At 38.7% G+C, this 20,157-nt stretch overlaps 1 protein-coding gene across 6 annotated transcripts in view; it reads right to left on the bottom strand.

The window, feature by feature from the left end:
* LOC140489365 (trimeric intracellular cation channel type B-A-like) overlaps positions 1-20,157 on the bottom strand; it is a 77,924-nt gene that overhangs the window by 25,179 nt on the left and 32,588 nt on the right. For 5 of the 6 annotated variants that reach the window (XM_072588884.1, XM_072588866.1, XM_072588848.1 and 2 more), the window contains 4 exons: positions 15,137-15,321; positions 14,781-14,868; positions 13,050-13,167; positions 8,133-10,019 (listed from right to left, as the gene is read on the bottom strand). In XM_072588884.1, the coding sequence (XP_072444985.1) occupies positions 9,795-10,019; positions 13,050-13,167; positions 14,781-14,868; positions 15,137-15,321 (616 nt within the window). In that variant the 3' untranslated portion in view covers positions 8,133-9,794. Of the gene's footprint in view, positions 1-8,132; positions 10,020-13,049; positions 13,168-14,780; positions 14,869-15,136; positions 15,322-20,157 lie in introns of those variants that run through there. The other variant, XM_072588874.1, reaches the window with a different exon arrangement.

The following is a 20,157-nucleotide window of genomic DNA, read 5'->3' as shown; positions in this document are numbered from 1 at the left end:
GAATACCTGTTGGTAAGGAAGTTCCGGGATATTCACGCAGGAACTGTGCGATATAGTTCTAAGTCAGAATGGTACGTAGCTTGGAGAGGACTTTGTAGGTGGTGGTCCTCCCAAATATCTTGTCCTCCTGTGTGTTAGACGTTATTGGATTGAAAATCAAAGTTAAAACAGCTTTGGTGTGTTGGTATAGTATGTCTTGTACACATTGCAACCACTGTGCATTTCGGGAAAGCAAATCTTTTCAGAGGTGGATAGGATGCCAGTCAAATAGGCTGCGTTGTCTTGGATGGTTTTAATGGTCTTAATGTATTTGATCTGGCAAGTGGAGAGTATTCCATTACACTGCTGACTTCTGTCCCACAACTGGTGAATAGGCTTTGAGGAGTAAGGATAGAAACAAGTTGCATGGCACAGAATTCCCAGCTTCTGAGCTGCTCCTGTAGCCACAGCATTCTATGGCTAGTCTACTTCAGTTTCCGAAATGTAAAAACTCAGATGTTGATGGTGGGCCATTCAACCATGGTAATGCAAACTCCTTCAGTATCTCAGGAATTGTAAATGCTGCTGAGCATTGTACAATCTTCAACCAACATTGCCAGTTATACAAAAGGGAACTTACAAAGGAAATTAGGAGAAGTAAAAAGGAAGTTGAAAGGATACTGGCAGGTAAAATTAAGAAAATCCTGCATTGCTTTACAGGTATATTAAGTATAAAGTGATAATGAGGGCAAGTGTAAGGTCCACTAAGGCACCACAATGGTAGTTTGTGCATGAACCCAGAGGATGTAGGTGGCATTCTTAATGAATACTCTGTATCAGTGTTCACTAGTGAGAGGGATGAAATGGGTAAAGAAATCAGAGAGGTCTGCAGTAAATTTAAAGAAATTAGCATAGACACAGGAGTTTTGAATGGATTTCCAGGATTAAAAATAGATAAATCTCCTGGGCCAGATGAAATCATTCCCAGGTTGCTGAGTGAGGCTAGAGATGAAATAGCAGGGACGCTTGCAAAAGTTTTCAATTATTCTCTAGCCACAGGAGAGGTGCCAGAGGACTGGAGGACAGCCAATATGGGACCATTATTCAAAAATGGAACAAGTGATAAAACAAAAAAAAAACTATAGGCCATTCAGTCTAACCTTGGTGGTGGAAAAACTATTGGAAGCCACTCTTTGGGATATTATTAACCTGCATTGTAAGAGACAGGGGTTAAGAACAGTCATGGATTAGAGTGGTGCTGGAAAAGCACAGCAGGTCAGGCAGCATCCAAGGAGCAGGAAAATCAACGTTTCGGGCAAAAGCCTTTCATCAGGAATGGTTAAGAACAGTCAGCACGGTTTTAGTGAAGGTAGGTCATTTCTGACCAAGATTATTCAATTTTTGAAGTGACCTGGAATGCTTTTATAACGTTACCATGGGAGACTGATAATAAAGGTAAGAGCCCATGGGTTCAAAGGAAATTTGGCAAATTGGATTCACAATGAGGTGAGTAGCAGGAAACAGAGGGTGATGCTTAAAGGTATTTTTCCAACTGGCATTCTGTGTCCAGTGTGGTTAATGCTAGGGCCCTTTTTGTTTGTGGTTAGTATAAATGATTCAGACTGGAATGTGAGAGGGTTGATCAGTAAGTTTGAAAATGATACAAAATGTGGTAAATAGTGATGATGGTCTTAAATTACAGGATATAGATCGCTGGTCAAATGGGCTGATCATTAATCAATGGGATTCAATCCGGATAAATGGGAGGTCATGTGCTTGGATAGGGCAAACAAGGCAATGGAATATATGATGAACAGGGAAGTACCAAAGATCAGAGGGACTTTGGTGTGCATGTATACTAGTCTCTTCTTATGTCAGGACAGGTGGATAAAGTGGCTCAGATGATATATTTTGGAGGTGCAGGTACTGGACTGGGGTTGATAAAGTTAAAAATCACAGAACACCAAGTTATAGCCCAACAGGTTTATTTGAAAGCACTAGCTTTCGAAGCACTGCTTCTTCATAGGTGGTTGTCCTGATGAAGCAGAACTTTGAAAACTAGTGCTTCCAAATAAACCTATTGGACTATAACCTGGTGTTCTCTGATTTTTAACTTAAAATATGTCATATGGTATATTTGTTTTTATTAGCTGAGGCAGAGTTTAAAATAAAGACAGCTATGCAGCAACTGTATGAAACATTGGTCAAGCCACAGCAAGAGCATTGGATGTGTATCTACATTATAGGAGGAATGTGACAGCACTTCAGAGAGGGCAGAGAAGTTTAACCAGGATGTTGCCTGGGCTGGAGTTTCAGTTAAGAAACTGGATTGGACAGATGGGTTGTTTTTCTTAAAGTGGAGACTGAGATAGGACATGATTGAGATGTACAAAATTATGAGGGACATGACAGGGCTGGCATGAAAAGACTCCTTAAATCTCTGCTCCTTACTCATTGATCCCTGATCAAAGGGGAAGAGAAGGAGCAGAAGGTTCAGAGGAGATGTGAGGGAAAACTCTCTCATCCAGAGGGAAGTGGAAATCTGAAACTGACTGCCTGGGAGGGTGGCAGAGGAAGAAACCCTCATAACATTTAAGAAATATACAGATGTACACTTGCAATGCCAAAGCGTACAACGCTGATGGACCAAGTTCTAGAAAACTGGATCGGAAGAGTTAGGAGGTTGTTTAGGACCAGCACAGATGTGAAGGACTGAAGGACCTTTTCCTGTGCTATAAATCTTTATGGCTGTATGACCTTATGATCAAAAGGAAAATCATATGCTGTTTTGGAAAATGTACGGGATGATGGATTCTCAGGGGAAAGTAGCATGAACAGCCACATTTCTGGTATTGAGACTAGCTCTAATGCAATGAAGGGTGCGTTGGGTTCCAAAAGATCGATTGTGTTCGGGATTCTCTAGTCTGAGGTACAGACAGATGTTTCTGTGGCCAGCAGCAAAAAAAATCAGAATACTGTGTTGCTTCCCTAGTGCCAGAATCAAGGATGTCTCAGAGAGGGTGCAGAATGTTCTCAAGAGGGAGAGGAGCCAGCAAGAGGTTATTGTACACATTGGAACCAACGACATAGGAAGGGAAAAGGTTGAGATTCTGAAGGAAGATTACAGAGAGTTAGATAGGAATTTAAAAGGGAGGTCCTCGAAAGTAATAATATCTGGATTACTCCCGGTGCTACGAGCTAGTGAGGGCAGGAATAGGAAGATAGAGCAGATGAATGCATGGCTGAGGAGCTGGTGTATGGGAGAAGGATTCACATTTTTGGATCACTGGAAGCTCTTTTAGGGTAGATGTGATCTATACAAGGACAGATTGCATCTAAATTGGAAGGGGACGAATATACTGGTAGGGAGATTTGGTAGACCTGCTTGGGAGGATTTAAACTAGTAAGGGGGGGGGGAGAGACCCAGGGAGGTAATGAGATAGTGAGGAAAGAGAAAAATCTGAGACTGGTACAGTAGAGAAAATAAGCATGTCAAACAGTCAGGGCAGGCAGGGGCAAAGCAGAGAACAAGGTAGGACTGATAAATTAAACTGCATTTATTTCAATGCAAGAGGCCTAACAGGGAAGACAGATGAACTCAGGGCATGGGATAACATAGCAATTACAGAAACATGGCTCAGGGATGGACAAGACTGGTAGTTTAATGTTCCAGGATACAAATACTACAGGAAGGAGAGAAAGGGAAGCGAGACAGATGGGGGAATGGCATTCTTGATAAGGGTTAGCATTACAGCTGTGCTGAGGGAGGACATTCCCAGAAATACATTCAGGGAAATTATTTGGATGGGACTGAGAAATAAGAAAGGGATGATCACCTTATTGGGATTGTATTATAGACACCCTAATAGTCAGATGGAAATTGAGAAACAAATTTATAGGGAGATCTTAGTTATCTGTAAGAATAATAGGGTGGTTATAGCCGGGGATTTTAACTTTCCAAACATAGACTGGGACTGCCATAGTACTAAGGGTTTAGATGGAGGGGAACTTGTTAAGTGTGTACAAGACAATTTTCTGATTCAGTATGTGGATGCACCTACCGGAGAAGGTATAAAACTTAACCTACTCTTAGATTAGATTAGGTTGCTTACAGTGTGGAAACAAGCCCTTCGGCCCAACAAGTCCACACCGACCTGCCGAAGCGCAACCCACCCCGACCCATTCCCCTACGTTTACCCCTTCACCTGACACTATGGGCAATTTAACATGGCCAATTCATCTAACCTGCACATTTTTGAACTGTGGGAGGAAACCAGAGCACCTGGAGGAAACCCACGCAGACACAGGAGAGGAATGTGCAAACTCCACACAGACAGTCGCCTGAGGCGGGAACCCAGGTCTCTGGCACTTTGAGGCAGCAGTGCTAACCACTGTGCCACCGTACTGCCCACTAAATAAGGCAGGGCAGGTGACTGATGTGTCAGTGGGGGAGCACTTTGGAGCCAGCGAACATAATTTTATTAGTTTTAAAATAGTGATAGAAAAGGATAGACCAGATCTAAGAATTGAAGTTCTGAACTGGAGAAAGGCCAGGTATTAGGCAAGACCTGATTGGGGACAGATGTTCGCAGGAAAAGGGTCAGCTGGAAAATGGGAAGCCTTCAGAAATAAGATAAGGAGAGACCAGAGACAGTATATTCCTGTTAGAATGAAAGGAAAGGCTGGCAGAGAAAGGGGATGCTGGATGACTAAAAGAAATTGAGGATTTGGTTAAGTAACAGAAGGAAGCATATGTCAGGTATAGACAGGATAGATCAAGTGAATCCTTAGAGATTAAAGGCAGGAGGAGTATACTTAAGAGGGAAATCAGGAGGACAAAAAGGTGACATGAGATAGCTTTGTCAAATAGAGTTAAGGAAAATCCAAAGGGTTTTTGCAAATACATCAAGGATAAAAGGGTAACTAGGGAGAGAATAGGGCCCCTCAAAGGTCAGCAAGGCAGCCTTTGTGTGGAGCTGCAGGAGATGAGAGAGTGTTTCGCATCAGGATTTACTGTGGAAAAGGACATGGAAGATATAGAATGTAGGGAAATAGATGGTGACATCTTGAAAAATGTCCATATTAGAGAGGAGAAAGTGCTGGACATCTTGAAATGCATAAAAGTGGAGAAATCCCCAGGACCTGATCAGGTGTATACTAGAACTCTGTGGGAAGCTAGTTAAGTGATTGCTGGGCCTCTTGCTGAGATATTTGTATCATCGATAGTCACACGTAAGGTGCCAGAAGACTGCAGTTTGGCGAACGTGGTGTCACAGTTTAAGAAAGGTGGTAAGGACAAGTCAGGGAACTATAGACCAGTGAGCCTGATGTTGGTGGTGGACAAGTCGTTGAAGGGAATCCTGAGGGATAGGATGTACATGTATTTGGAAAGGCACAAACTGATTAGGGATAGTCAACATGGCTTGGTGCTGGGAAATCGTGTCTCACAAACCTGATTGAGTTCTTTGAAGAAGTAACAAAGAGGATTAATGAGGGCAGAGCGGTAGACGTGATCTATATGGACTTCAGTAAGGCATTCGACAAGGTTCCCCATGGGAGACTGGTTAGCAAAGTTAGATCTCACGGAATACAGGAAGAACTAGCCACTTAGATACAGAACTGGCCCAAAGGTAGAAGACAGAGGGTGGTGGTGGAGGGTTGTTTTTCAGACTGGAGACCTGTGACCAGTAGAGTGCCACAAGGATCAGTGCTATGTCCACTATCTTTCATCATTTATATAAATGATTTGGATGTTAGCATAAGAGGTATAGTAAGTAAGTTTGCAGATGACACCAAAATTGGGGGTGCAGTGGACAGCGAAAAAGGTTACCTCAGATTACAACAGGATCTTGATCCGACGGGCCAATCTGAGAAGTGGAAGATGGAGTTTAATTTAGATAAATGCAAGGTGCTGCATTTTGGGAAAGCAAATCTGAACAGGACTTACACACTTAATGGTAAGGTCCTAGGCAGTGTTGCTGAACTAAGAGGCCTTGGAGTGCAGGATCATAGCTCCTTGAAAGTAGAGTTGCAGGGAGATAGAATATTGAAGGTGGTGTTTGGTATGCTTTCCTTTATTGGTCAAAGTATTGAGTACAGGAGTTGGAGGTCATGTTGCGGTTGTACAGAACATTGGTTAGGCCACTTTTGGAATATTGCGTGCAATTCTGGTCTCCTTCCTATCGGAAGGATTTTATGAAACTTGGAAGGGTTCAGAGAAGATTTACAAGAATGTTGCCAGGGTTGGAGGATTTGAGCTATAGGGAGAGGTTGAATAGGCTAGGGCTGTTTTCCCTGGAGCATCAGAGACTGAGGGGTGACCTTATAGAGGTTTATAAAATCACGAGGGGCATGGATAGAATAAATAGACAAAATATTTTCCATGGGGTAGGGGAGTTCAAAACTAGAAGGCTTAGGTTTAGGGTGAGAGGGGAAAGATATAAAAGAGATACAAAGGCAACCTTTTCCACACAGAGGGTGGTACGTGTAAGGAATGAGCTGCCAGAGGAAGCGGTGGAGGCTAGTAAAATTGCAACATTTAAAAGGCATCTGGGTGGGTATATGAATAGAAAGGTTTGGAGGGATAAGGTCCGGGTGCTGGCAAGTGGGACTAGATTGGGTTGAGATACCTGGTCGGCATGGACAAGTTGGACCGAAGGGTCTGTTTCCGTGCTGTATATCTCTATGACTCTATGGCCTCGGCCTTTGTTGCACACAATTCTCTTCCTGCTCCCATGTTCTGTTAACCTTTCTAAATCCTGGTCATGCATATGAGGAGGAGGAAAGCAAAGATATGGGTGAAACTGTACTTTGAAGCAGTTTACTGAATATCAGCAGGAGGCAGTTAGGTATTTATTGCTGATGGCCAGTTCCTGCCATTTATATGGTGTGAATGTTACTTGGCACTTATCAGTCCAAACATGAACATTATTGAAGCCTTGCTGCATGTGGTTTTGGAGATATGAATGATGTGGAATATTGTGCAATCATCAGTAAATATTTGATTCTATGATAGAGAGAAGATTATTGATGAAGCAGCTAAAAATAGATGTGCCTACGCATTGCTCCAAGGAACTGCTGTAGTGACGTCCCAGTACTGAGATCATTGACCCGCACCAAGCCAACTACCTTCTTTTGTATTAGCTACGATTCAAATAAGTGCAAACATTCTCCCCTTTGATTCCCATGAAATCCAGACTTGCTAAAGGATCAAGACACTATATAGTATTCAGTTAAATATGGTCTTGGAGATCTCAAATTGAGCTTTAATTTATATCAACCCTAGCCTGAAGGAGAGCATAGTGTACCATAGGCTCCTTAAGGCAGCCCTCCTCTCAATTATTACACAAACAGTTAAATGTACCATGTGCTGTTTGAGAACTGGAAGCCCTTCTGGTTAGGAAGCTCAAGATCAACAGATGGAATTCATGTTCAACCCACAGTTCCTGTACTTCTGCAAAACCAGCTAATTCTCACACTACTAAATGAATTAATTGCTTCATAAAATGGCATTTTAATCACTAATCTGGTCGATTTCGGAACTGAATGCATAACTAATAATGCAAGAATCTCGGGCTAGAGCCAGGAAGGAGCTAGAATAGTAGTCAAAACAACAAACATGGAGATAGCATAAATGCTTTCTTATCACTTAGGTGATACTTCAGGCAAAATCACAACAAACGGGAAGATCACAACTCCACACAACATAATTGGTCACACAATTGCTCCAACCAAATGGTCTTCCATTACAACAGGTGGAGCAAGTAGGTAAATTGTAGTTTGCAGGGAATACTTGATTAAGATAGTGTGAGGGTAAAATTCAAATCACTCCATTTAAAAAAAAGACAAATATTTTCAAGTAACATTCCCTTTAAAGTTTACTTCTACTAGGACAAACTGATTCTGGCAAGCAACTGTATCAGTTTCATGAAGATAGACACCTTTTCCAAGCTTTGGTCTGCATTAGATTTTCCTTAGGCTCTGTGTCATTAATATAATGTGAAGTGTGAGTTGGTGACATAAAAAAAAGCTAAAAAGTATAAACATTACATTATTCTTATGTTCTTTGGAATGCAAGACTGATGAGCAGTCAAATGACCTTTTACAAAAATAGAGATAGACACAGATATATTCGTAATGACTGACCAAATTGCTAGAGTAGGAAAGCTGAACTTTATTTGTATATCCTTCAGCCAAACATGCACATTTTAAAAAAAATTAAAGAAAATTGGATCAAGTAAACTGTTACATTCAAGTCACCATTAACCCAGAGATTATAAAAGTGATCTGGTAATTAATCAGTTGTGTACAGAATGGTGATGTTAAGTTCCAATAGTTCTCCCACACAAAGATTGCCCGAATTACTACCGTAGAACATTTTGCTTATCTAGACAAATCTTGACTCCTGGTAAGACATGGATTAAAGTCCGTTATGGATCCTGATGTCATGCAAGCAACCATTAGATCTTATTTCACATTGGAATATATATAAATTAAGCATAGAAAATAAATTCAGATATTCTCTTGCATCATAGGTTTCTGGAAAAGTTCCGTCTGAAAATACACAATATAGAAATCTTTGTCTACCTCATTTTGCTTTTTTTTTGTAAATGTACAAACACAGATTTACAAAAACATTTGTAAAATAGTACACTTTAAAACAGTGAACAAAAAGAATTGTGCCACAAAAAGTACAGTATTTAACCAATGTTAATTGAAAAAGGTCAAATTCACTTTGTATCGGAACTGAAGTAAACCACTTCACATTCAATAGTTTTCTTTTTAAAGATTGCAGTGAATTCCAAAATTTCAGTTTACTAAAAATACAAAAACAAAATAGAGCCTTGATCAGAAAATCCGAACCAAAAATTCAGTGTGACTATGCTATAAATTTTATCGCCAAGGTGTTTTGCTTCTATCCAAGTTATTTATAGAGCAAGGTTAAAGTCCTGAATCAACAGGACTGCAATGGTTGACAGTTTATTTTGGATTTTAATGAACAAACCACTGGCAGCAGGAAGAGTGTATAAAATATATAGTTTCAACAATACTACATAACTTGAATAGGAAATTATTAGGAAAGAAGCCTGTCCAATTTACTCTGCATCACCCTATCTTCAAATTTACCAGATAATGATAGTTAACAATTCCTCTCCCAGATATTTTGTTATCTAGAAAATTGGGAGGCTGACCTGAGTGTTGCAGTAATGCCAATCCAAACTGCATTATTACCTTCTTTCACGAGCAATCTAGTTCAGACTGCCAAAGGAAATTGAGAATATCTAGTTTTCAACTTCAGGCCTCAGAGTTGGGTCAAGGATGTCCCTTTACTTACCAGAGCTTAAAAAGTTTGTTTTGCCCAATAATTTAGACATGCATTTAAAAAGTCGCATTTTGAGGAATGTATAACGTTAACATTTTCTGGCACTTGTAAGTCTTAAAAATATGAATAGTTACATAAGGTTTCCAAACATTTATTATAAGTTTTAAAACAATATTTTAATCTTGTTTTATATATATTACAGCAACCTTCTCTTCACACCAAAAGATCCTCAAATGTCTCACACAAAGATCAAATGTATTTCCCACTTAAACCCACAAAAACATTGCAGAACAAAAAAATTCACTAACAAGAGTCATTAGACTGTTTTGTTTCTAATTGAGTTTGGCAAAACTTTTCATTAGTAACTTGGTACATTTTATTTTGCAGATAACTATTTGTGTTTTTAACTTTCAAGCCTCGTTCAGGGGCTTTCCTGGAACAGAAGTGCAACAAAAAGATAATCTTGTGGATCTTGTAATTCTTGATAAGCATCTTATTCCGCCTTCTTTGCCCTCCTCCTTTTGATACTTTCACTTTCTTCAGGACTTGCATCCAAGGGGGCAGAGCACTGTGTACCCAAGGTTTCCCCTGTATTAGATGCTTCCGTTTGAAAATGTGATTCAGTGGAAGTGCACTGCCAACTAAATGCCATATGGTACAAAGCAACTTCCATAGGTGCAAAAGGGGAATGATGAATGTTAAACAGCACCATTGCAACCTAAAATACAAAATGATACATTTGCCAAATTGTACAGAGCTGCCTGAAAAATGCCAAAAGAATACAAATAAAAACAGCACGACAACCAAATGAAAAGGACATATGTTCATGTGACTCAAAATCAGTCGCTTACATAAGTACCCTACTTTGGTCTCTGAAGGCAGTCTCTGAATAAATCCAAACAAATATTTTGGTGTTGAAGCCACAGAGCAGATCTAAGTACAGCATTACTGGATTTTTTTTAATTTATAAAAAGGCTTTACAAGAGGCAAACTCTTAATATAAGCAAGAACGTAAGCAAGTTTTTAAAGCTCTAAAATTTTGCAGATGTATTAAAATGGGGAGGAAAAATGTCACTTAATATGAAAAATTACTAAATTTGCTGATCAACTATTTATATTGCCTATAACTCACTACATGAGCAACACTCAGTTTTATTGATAGCTGCTCAACTAGATTTCATAGACCATTCAAAAACTTACTTCATATAATTCAGATCATTAAAAAAAACACAGAAAAATGATGGAACGAAAACAAAAATTGAATGTATACATCATTAGGTTGGCTAAATAATACTTAATCTTTTAATGAAACATTTTCAAGAGTCACCAACGAGTTAGCAGTTCATAAGTCATTCAACCAAAATACGCTGAAGCATGTTCATCGTTCTTACATTAGTTGCGTTAAACAAAGCTAATTTGTATGTTAAAGAAACAAATTTATCTGCCTGCACTGGGTAAATAAAACACTAGACTTTAATGAAACCAAAGCACTTAGCTCAATGTCTCTGAACAGTTCACTCCTCCCTATCCTTACGGCAAAATTGAGCACCTCTGCCAAAGCAAGAACACAACATCCAGAATCACTTAAAGCAACACAATCCAAAGTTTCAAGTCTATAAAATATCTTGTTGGAAGTCAAATCATGAAAAACTACAGAAGGAATAGGCAGGAAACTGAATAAGGTGTACTTGATGTCCCACTGAACCATCTCATTTTTTTTCTCATGAATTTGTTGAAGCTAACAGGAAAACACATGAAGGATCCAGTTTTGATACCTTATTCTTTCAAGTGTTCTAAGTCTGAATGAAATATCTTGTAGATTTGAAATAGTTGTATGCTTCCTCTTTGACAATGACATAAGAAAGTATTTATGTTAACATCTGTAAATTTGAGTTTTCAAAAGCCATCCCTTATCATGGAATTCAGAAAACACTGGGATAACCAAATGCACAGATATAATTAAATTTCAATTTGCTACACATCCTGTAGCAAAGATTTATTTAGACTAGATCAGATTATAAATACTTAATTTTTTATTATCAGCATGATACAAATATCATGAGGGGTGAACAAAGGCAAATAAACAAACATGTACAAACTAACATATCTTAAAAACATCCAAGCAAGCTAAGTTTCCACCTTAGTTGTTTCAAGCTTCCTGCAAAGCTTCACTTAAATCAAATATTCCTTTTCCTCCCACAAGATTGTCAATCAGATGCCTAAGTGCAAACAAAGGTACTTTCCAAGTTGAAAGTACTGTACCATGATGGTATGAAAAGAAACAGGATTTACGCTCATTTTTCAATTGATGGATTGTTTGTTTTATTGTTATAGTCAACACACTAATATTAAGAAAAATGTAAGTTGTTTGAAGGGCAGCAAATTTAAACTTACCTCTCCCTCCATCCTTAGCAGGAACAAATTTAATGCTGGTGAAGTGCTCATCACCTGGCTGCATTTTTAAATAGAATTAAGTTGAAACCACAAATTTTGGGGGGGATGGGGGTTGACACAACATATCTTGAATTTTCGTCTTACAATCTATTCTTGTCTTTTCAAAGTACCAACACAAGTATAGGGGAACAAACATAAACGGTCTTCAGTAACCCAATAGCAATTTCATTGAAGATGATACAAACCACATTACAATAGCAAAGATACAGGACAGCACTTAATACTTGGAATAATCCTTTTTCACCCATTTAGACTTATTTCAGAAGGACATTTAAAAGGGGAGGCTACCAACGAAGAGAATATATGAAAGAATCAACAACCCAACATGAGAACAGGTCTTCAAGAAAATCGGAACAACAGGTCATCTCAGCATTTATTACATCTGAATCATATACATCAAGTATATATGTGCAGTCTGTTTTTTGAAGATCAAATAAGCTATATAGGCACAAAATGCTATATCTCCAAATTCATTTGTCTGCCATTAGATAAATTACATGACATTTTGCCTGAGTAGTAATAGCCTGAGTAGTAATAGTAGTAAAAGCCACTATTGAGTCCTTACTGCTAAAATGCACTACCATTTGGACAATGGCTACTTTCTATAATGATAAATTTGCCAATATAAACCACACAGGGCTACAGCATAATTTTACAAATAATTCAATGCACCTTTGGTTATTTAGGATATCCTGTGCATAAAGCGATAGGACACAAACATGGAAAGGGAAGTATGAGAAAAGTATATATGTAAAACAGAAATAAATATTAAAATTTCAAAATGAATACTTAACACTGCTAATATGCAATAGCTGGCTGTTGCACATGTATTAAAAAAAAAGCAGCTAACCTAAAAACAAACCACAGGTGCCATCGGAAGAGATTCAGGTATATTGAGATTTTACACAAAATAAAGTGATATTTTCATGGGAAAAGAAATTATTCTTAGGAAGCATTAAAGATCCAAATAATAGTTGGTCTACAGAAGATTTAAGTAAATACAAATTCAGCAAGTACCCTCTGTACGAAAAAGGTGCAATTAAAAAAAAGTCAAAACTAGTCTGACATCACAATTAATCTGTTCGTTTTCTATCCTCCGAAAAAATGTAAGAAAGTCTGACAGTACAATAGACGACATACATTGCAATAAATTACATAAATTTCGAAGCTACCTGGATGCTGCCTGAACTGCTGTGCTCTTCCAGCACCACTAATACATAAATTGCAAGTACTGAAGACAAAAAAAACTGTTAAATGGTCTCACACAAGTTAAATAAAAGCGTTATTTACATACCTTTGTTGAAACAACAAACATAGTGTATAAGAAGATCAGGTTGTGTCTGGTAATCGGGAGATAATTCATCTGTTGAAAAGTAAAGAGTACAGCTCCTATCAGAGTTACCTTTGTTCCACTGTAAGAGAAACAGGATAATTAGTATACACATCAGAACAGAAATTCTTCCACAGAGTGACTCCACAAAGAGAACAACATAACTCTTCTGTTGCCCAATTTAGACTGCCTATTCAACATCAGTGTTATCAAGCTGAATATTTAGTGTCTGGTCACAAACATGGACTAGTATTACCAAGTGCACATTTTCTGATAAGAGCAGGAACCCTGGCTAATTTTTCCTTCCCTCGCGCAAAGGTGAACGTAATAATCAATAAACCATCATGCAATTAGAGATTGGTGCAAAGCATATCACATGCATTAATCCCAATTTATCACTTTAAAGTTACCTACTGTAGATGCAATCTTATTCAGTCTTAAATTGAACTCTGCACACACTTCCAATTGGGAATTACTGACACCCGAGGATTTGTGGAGAGATAAGAGACACAAACTGGGGACATCAGCTTTAAGAAAAATCAGCTATTTGGTTTTGAGAAATTAGATCTTTAGAGCAGCTTGGAAAATAACAGTACTAAAAGTGCTTTCAATCAGCTGCCTAAGTGAGAAAACCATGCTTAGCAGAAGCAAGCATGCTTCCCCAGGAATCCTCTATACTGTGGTCTAAGATATAAAATAGCTCAAATTTCCCATAGAAGATTCACAGACATGCTCCTATGTAAAGTTTTCTACCCTACTTTTAGTACTATTCTTATCCGAAGTAGAATCTCAATTGAATTTATCAACATGCCAATCTACATTAAGCATTCAACAGTCAAGTGATGTAATCCAACAGACAAACACAATATGAGAAAATATGCTCTTCTAAAACTTTGTTCAATATCAGATCTAGAAGTGGAATTGACTTTAAAATTCTAGCAGAGTCATTTAACAGCAACTATTACTTGTGCAGAATTTCAATAGTTTACAAAAGTTGAGAGGCCGTTGAGTACCACACTTGGAGAAGGGATTGGAGGAGCAATAAAATCTGAAGGTTAAAATGTGGCTGGAATAAACCATATTAATCAAAGTTTCAATATGTCAATAGGTAACTTCAAAAAAGCTTGTTGCCTAAAATAAAGTATTTTTGCAGAAAAATAAAAGATCAGATTTGGGACTTTTTTTAAATAAAAAAAGGTCTTGCATCTTATGCTGTGGTCTCTTTGCAAGATGATAGGACTTTGAAAAGTGGAAATGAATTGATATCTTCTGCACTGACCAGACAGAAAATAAATAATTTACAAAGTAGGTGCTAGATCTTTATTATTCCAGACTTGATATTAATGGATGGTTTCTTGGAAATTAAGATTTTCAGGTGCCAGGCAAGCCTTTTCAGTAACTTCTTTTAGATTACTGTAATTTTCTTTTTTAAATCCTGATAAATAATGGATTTTTAATAAAATTGTACTGCAGTTTACAATCTTTACTAAATGCTTCAAATCCCATTTTAAAAATGCAATTATAATTACTAAGTACCGTCTATCATTGGAGAAAAATAAACAAAACTGAAGGTCCAAAATGATTTCTTGACAAAAGGCAAGCAAAGAATCTGAAATGATTTGAAAGGGATTTTCTCATCTTTACTTCAGTATAGAACTGTTTAGAACAAATTAACAATTTTAAACTACTACATACTAGGACATTCTCAGCAACTCATTTCTCTCAGGTATCCAGACACCCCGCACTAGTTGTTCAAAGTTAGCAATCAGCCCAGAACCAGCACCTGTGGAAATAGAAATTTTACATATACTAAACTGGAAACATACCATTAAAAAAAAAGTTATTGGAAATACACTGTACTGATTTTCACAAAGTGACAGTGGCGATTTCACCATGGCAATTAATTAAAAGAAAACTAATGTCATCCAGCAGTCCTCCTGATTTTTATCAGAGGACAGAAGACCACTGGTGCCAACTGAATGGTCGCCACAATGTTAACTTACTAACAAACAAATAAGTTCAAACTTGCCAAGAATGAAAACACTACGTACCTTTTGCCCATCCAACAGCAATCACTGCAAGCCAGCCATTTCTATAGCGGCTGTGTGCATCCATTACACCTGCAACAATTTTGCGGGCTCTTGTCACTTCTTTCATACCAGCAATAAATAACTTAGATGGTAAAAAATTGCAGCATTTGTAGAACTTGTCATATGGACAGTAGAATATCAAATACCTAAAAAATGTTAAAAATGTAAAGATGAGGAGGACTGGAGTTTTTCTCACCTCCCCCCAAACACCCCACAGTGCAATGTATAAATTCACAATGAATTTTCTTTTTAAATTGCGAATTCAAGTAAAATTACAACTTTACAAGAGTAATTTGACTCAATATTTTTGTCTCACCTCCGCTCCTTAAAGCGTCACCCTTGCTGGAGTAATGACCCATAAGCACGGGTCATCTTTTAAGACCCAGGCCAAATATACATTCAAGAATTAGTCTAGGTTATCTGAAATGTTCTCCTCCATCAAAAGAGCTACATACATTTCCTCCAAGCATACTGAGTAGCACCCAACTTGGGTCTTTTCTGACTGTACTGGTCAGTTATCTCATCAGATAGTCAATGTTATGGAGCTCCTCAATTCAGTTTGAAGTGGGAGATGGCATGAGACAGGTTAACAGTCGGCACATGGACACACAAGATGGTCGCTGAGCCATCTGTTGGCCACTTGACACATAAGATGGTCGCCAGACTACAATATGAAGAGAGACAGCAGAGCAAATACAGACACTGCCTGGAGCCACCAGAATGCCAGCACAATGCATTCACAATCTGGTTGATTAGTTTAAGTTGGGGGCGGGGAGGGAGAGAGAATACACATGAGTACACTGCCCACCGAAATGTCTGCCCACCGAAATGCTAACAGCTTGATACAGACTCAATACAAAGTGCTAATAGCCAGGGCTGCAATAATCATCCTTCTCAGGCAGAGCAATTAGCGCCCATTACTACAGCAATGGACTTCCATGCAGACATTGAAACTGACAACGTCTGCACTGAAGCTAACAACAACCGCGCAAATTTAATAAAGGCTGCACTGGAATTGACAATGACTGTATCGAAAATATCAATAATTCTGCAATGATTACCATAAACAAAACAATGTTACAAAGACAATAATCTCATCCCTGACCTATTGTATCACAAGATGTATAAAAGTATTTTGTCATGTGCGCCGGGTTGAGAGAAAAATCGCAGCTGACCACTGTGCTGTTGGTGACTCTCTCTCCCCAAAGCTCTGGTATTTCCTTGTGCAATAAACTGTCATTGAACCCAACTCTGACTCAATGACTGGTCATTTTCCCCATCACAAGTTCATGAGCAATGTAGAAAAATTGTTTCATTTTCTGCTTAACTATAGTTTCACAAAAACAAAACTGAAATCAAGCATTCTGGAATACATCTAGATTTTTCAGGTGAAAGGAGGACTACTAGAATTTATAAATGATCATAAACCAACTTCTTTATCAGAGCACTCAATGTTATTTGGTTTAAAAAAACTCAATCCAAACAGGAATTATACAAATACTTTAAATTATGGCCGTCAAGCATAAAGTTAAAGAAAATGGGAAATCATCTCTTAAAAAATTAGTGTCCTGTGTGATCTCAGCTAATTCCCACTCCTCAAAAGTGATTTTTTAAAAATTATTGGTCTTTGGACATGGACATCAATGGCTGGGCCAGTAGTTATTGCTCATTCCAATTATCCTGGAAATGGTGGTTATGAGCTGTCTACTTCAACTGTTACAATCTTAGAGGGTAGAGACACCAGTGCGCAGCTAATTTTGACCCAGCCATAATGAAGGAAAAGCAATATAGTTCAGCCAGGATGGTGTGTGACTTGGAGGGTTTTTGGAGGAGGTGATGCATCTGCTGATTGGGCCATTCTCGTGGCAAAGGCCACAGGTTTGTAAAATGCTGTTGGAGGAGTCTTGATCTTGTGCTGAAAGGAATGAATACTGAAGGTTGTGGCTGTGATGCCAATCAAGCAACCTTTCCCAGGATGGTGTCATGCTCAAGTATTGTTGAATAACACCACTACAAGCAAATGGAGAGTATTTTAATCAAACTCCTGAATTGTGCTGTAGGTGGTGGAATGTCACTGGGGAGACCAGAGGTGACTTGCTCATTTCAAATTTCCTAGCCTGGTCCCTGCTCTTGTAATTACAGTATTTTATGGCCAGTCCAGTTCAGTTTCTGGTCAATGGTAAGCCCTCAATGTTAATAATGGGGATTCAGTGATCCAAATGCCTCTGACCACCAAGAGATGCTGGTTAGATTATCTCATGTTGGAGATGGTTATTGCCTGCATAATTTTCATTTACTGCTTACCAGTCCAAGCCTGGACTTTTTCCAGATCTTGCTCCATAAGAACACTGGCTGTTTCAGTCTCTGAAGAATTGAAAATATTCCCACTTAGGACCTAATAGTGGAAGGAAGATCGCTAATAAATTTGGACCTTAGACTCTATTCTGAAGAACTCTTGCATGATGACCTTTGGTGAACAATCACCTTCTTTCTTTTTAGAATGTTGAAGATATCCACCAAGAAACACTGAGAATAAACAAAAAACACAAATTCTATGTCTATGTACCCAAAAAGAAAGAAGAAGTGGCTATGACAATAACTTTCTTGTCATCCTTAAAATGTAGAGGCTATACCAGAGGTCTGAATAATTCCTAGTGAGAGTCAGCTCCAGATGCTTAGACCACTTCTGGAAGTGTCTCAAATCACAAAATCCTGTTTACAATTGGATCTAGGAAGATATCAGTAGTAAACTTCCACTGGAGGTTTTGAGAAAAAATTTTTTTGTCTGAGATGCCTGTTGAGAATGTTAAAGGTGGAAGTGAGGACTGCAGAGGCTGGAGAGCAGAGTTGAGAGTGTGGTGCTGGAAAAGCACAGCATGTCAGGCTGCATCCAAGGAGCAGGAAAATTGACATTTCGGGCAAAAGCCCTTCAAGGTGTGCAGTATTAAAATGCAATTGCTTTGGAAGTTGGTCAGATGACCGAAAATAATAATGGTGTGATGATACTTTATGGACTTAAGTACATTATACAATATAAAAAAACTTGCAATTGCCATAAAAATAGAGCATGGTAAAGATAAATATAGTGAACTTGAACAGCTTGGTAGGTGCAGCAGGTAATTCTGTAAAACGTGATCGCTAACAGCTGTTACATTTTGAGAAGGACTGACAGATGATACATGATAGAGAATACATACTACCTCAAAACATTTTATGCAGTCATTCCTCCATATCTGCAAGGATTCTGTTCCTGAAAACCCCCTTGAAAGATGAATTCATGAGTGTGGAACTTAATAACTTATGGGAAAAATAGGGTTAGCTCCCCAGAAGTCAAGATTATTACTTTCCATCTATTATTTTTGGTGTTTTCTTTGGGTTAAGATAGTAAACACTTAAACATCTGAAATAAAAGTTAACATTAATAGAATAAAATATTAAAAACAATTCCAGTGTATCATAACTCACTGATAAAGGCAAGAAGTTCTCCATGTGGCCAGACATTGTTGGGGAGGTTATGGGTAGTTACTGGGTGTGGCAAATGTGGCTCACTGCCAGCCACTCTCCCCCAATGATACACCCTCATCCTTCACCTCCCTCTGGCAGATGTCTTCAATCTGTTCATCCTCCCAAGCATCTATGTCCTTGTTCACGGAGGTTTATAGGGAAGTGCTACTTACCGTAACAGATTGGAGAGCGAGATTGCCGTGCAAGCGAAACAGTTGCAAATAGGTGAGCTTTGCTCGTGGATTAGTTACTTACTTTTTGGCATGAATAAGTGAATTTATGATTGAAGAGTTTACGGATATGGAGGAATGACTGTACATACACAAGTATTTTCCGTTTCAAACCCACATCTCAAAGATTGCACATGGACTATCAACTATTCAACCATGAGAGCCACATCACCGTCACCAACACATTTGCTTTTCCCTTGCAAGGCAAGGTGACAACACTCAATGAAATGAGTAGCTGAATGTCCAAATCTCCGTGAAAAAGGTGCTGGCCTGTACTGGGGTATCTGTTGCTTGGGTCATGGCCAGCTGCGAGGTTGAAACTATTGAAGATAACAGTATTCTCATACTTAATCCTCTTTCCCTTATCCTGCACTCACTACTTCTTTACAAGCCACAGATGATTTAAGCATTTGCCTCTCACTTCTAAACCCTCCTCGCACAACCTACTCTCTTTCCTTTCAGATATCAAACAACTGCTTCTTGACAAAGCATTGAAGAAACACCAAAGGTGGCAGTGAAGAAGGAATACTGATCCTCAATTTCATAGTTACAGCAATCACCTCACATATTGATAATGTATATTGTGTGTCACACATGCACCATGAACACAGGATCCTCACATAAAGAAGCACCAGGCTTAAGGTGTGCTGGGGGAAGAAGCCAGAATCACATGAGGAAGGTGTCAGCTCGGAATGAGACAGTTCAAATGGGAATTTCAACATGCAGCCTACAGAAGAACATTAATGAGAATGCATAAGAAAATATGCACTGGGAAGCGTGCCAGAAAGCCTATGGTCAATGTCACAGAGAACGGAGAGTACAATATCAAATGAGCACACGGGTCTGTAGAGGGCCCTTTCTTTTTCAGCAAGTGGTGTCCATTGCTATTAGCACATTGAATCATGGCTGGGTCAATAAATAGTAGTTGGATGCTTGCTGCTTATGCTCCAATGGAATCTGCTACATTATCAAAGTTGAGCGATGCAGTAAAGCTCAGATTGCTCTTACAAAAAGTCAACTTGCTTAATGCATACTCAGCTGGTTGCCATAGAGGTTGTGGATTATAGCATATAAAAGATCTTGCAGGTTGTCATAGCAATCTTCCCTCAGAGATTACTAGAATTACTTGGTCATGTCAGTGGCTCCATGAAGCATCAACTTGCTATCCTCTCTCAAGACAGCATTCATCTCACATCCCTAATGCCATTAGTGCCCTGGCTGATACCTCTTAGCTCCTAAGTCTTGACC

This window comes from Chiloscyllium punctatum, chromosome 2, assembly GCF_047496795.1.
Source record: "Chiloscyllium punctatum isolate Juve2018m chromosome 2, sChiPun1.3, whole genome shotgun sequence".
Lineage (NCBI taxonomy): Eukaryota > Metazoa > Chordata > Chondrichthyes > Orectolobiformes > Hemiscylliidae > Chiloscyllium > Chiloscyllium punctatum.
This window is presented reverse-complemented; position numbering and strand designations above follow the sequence as displayed.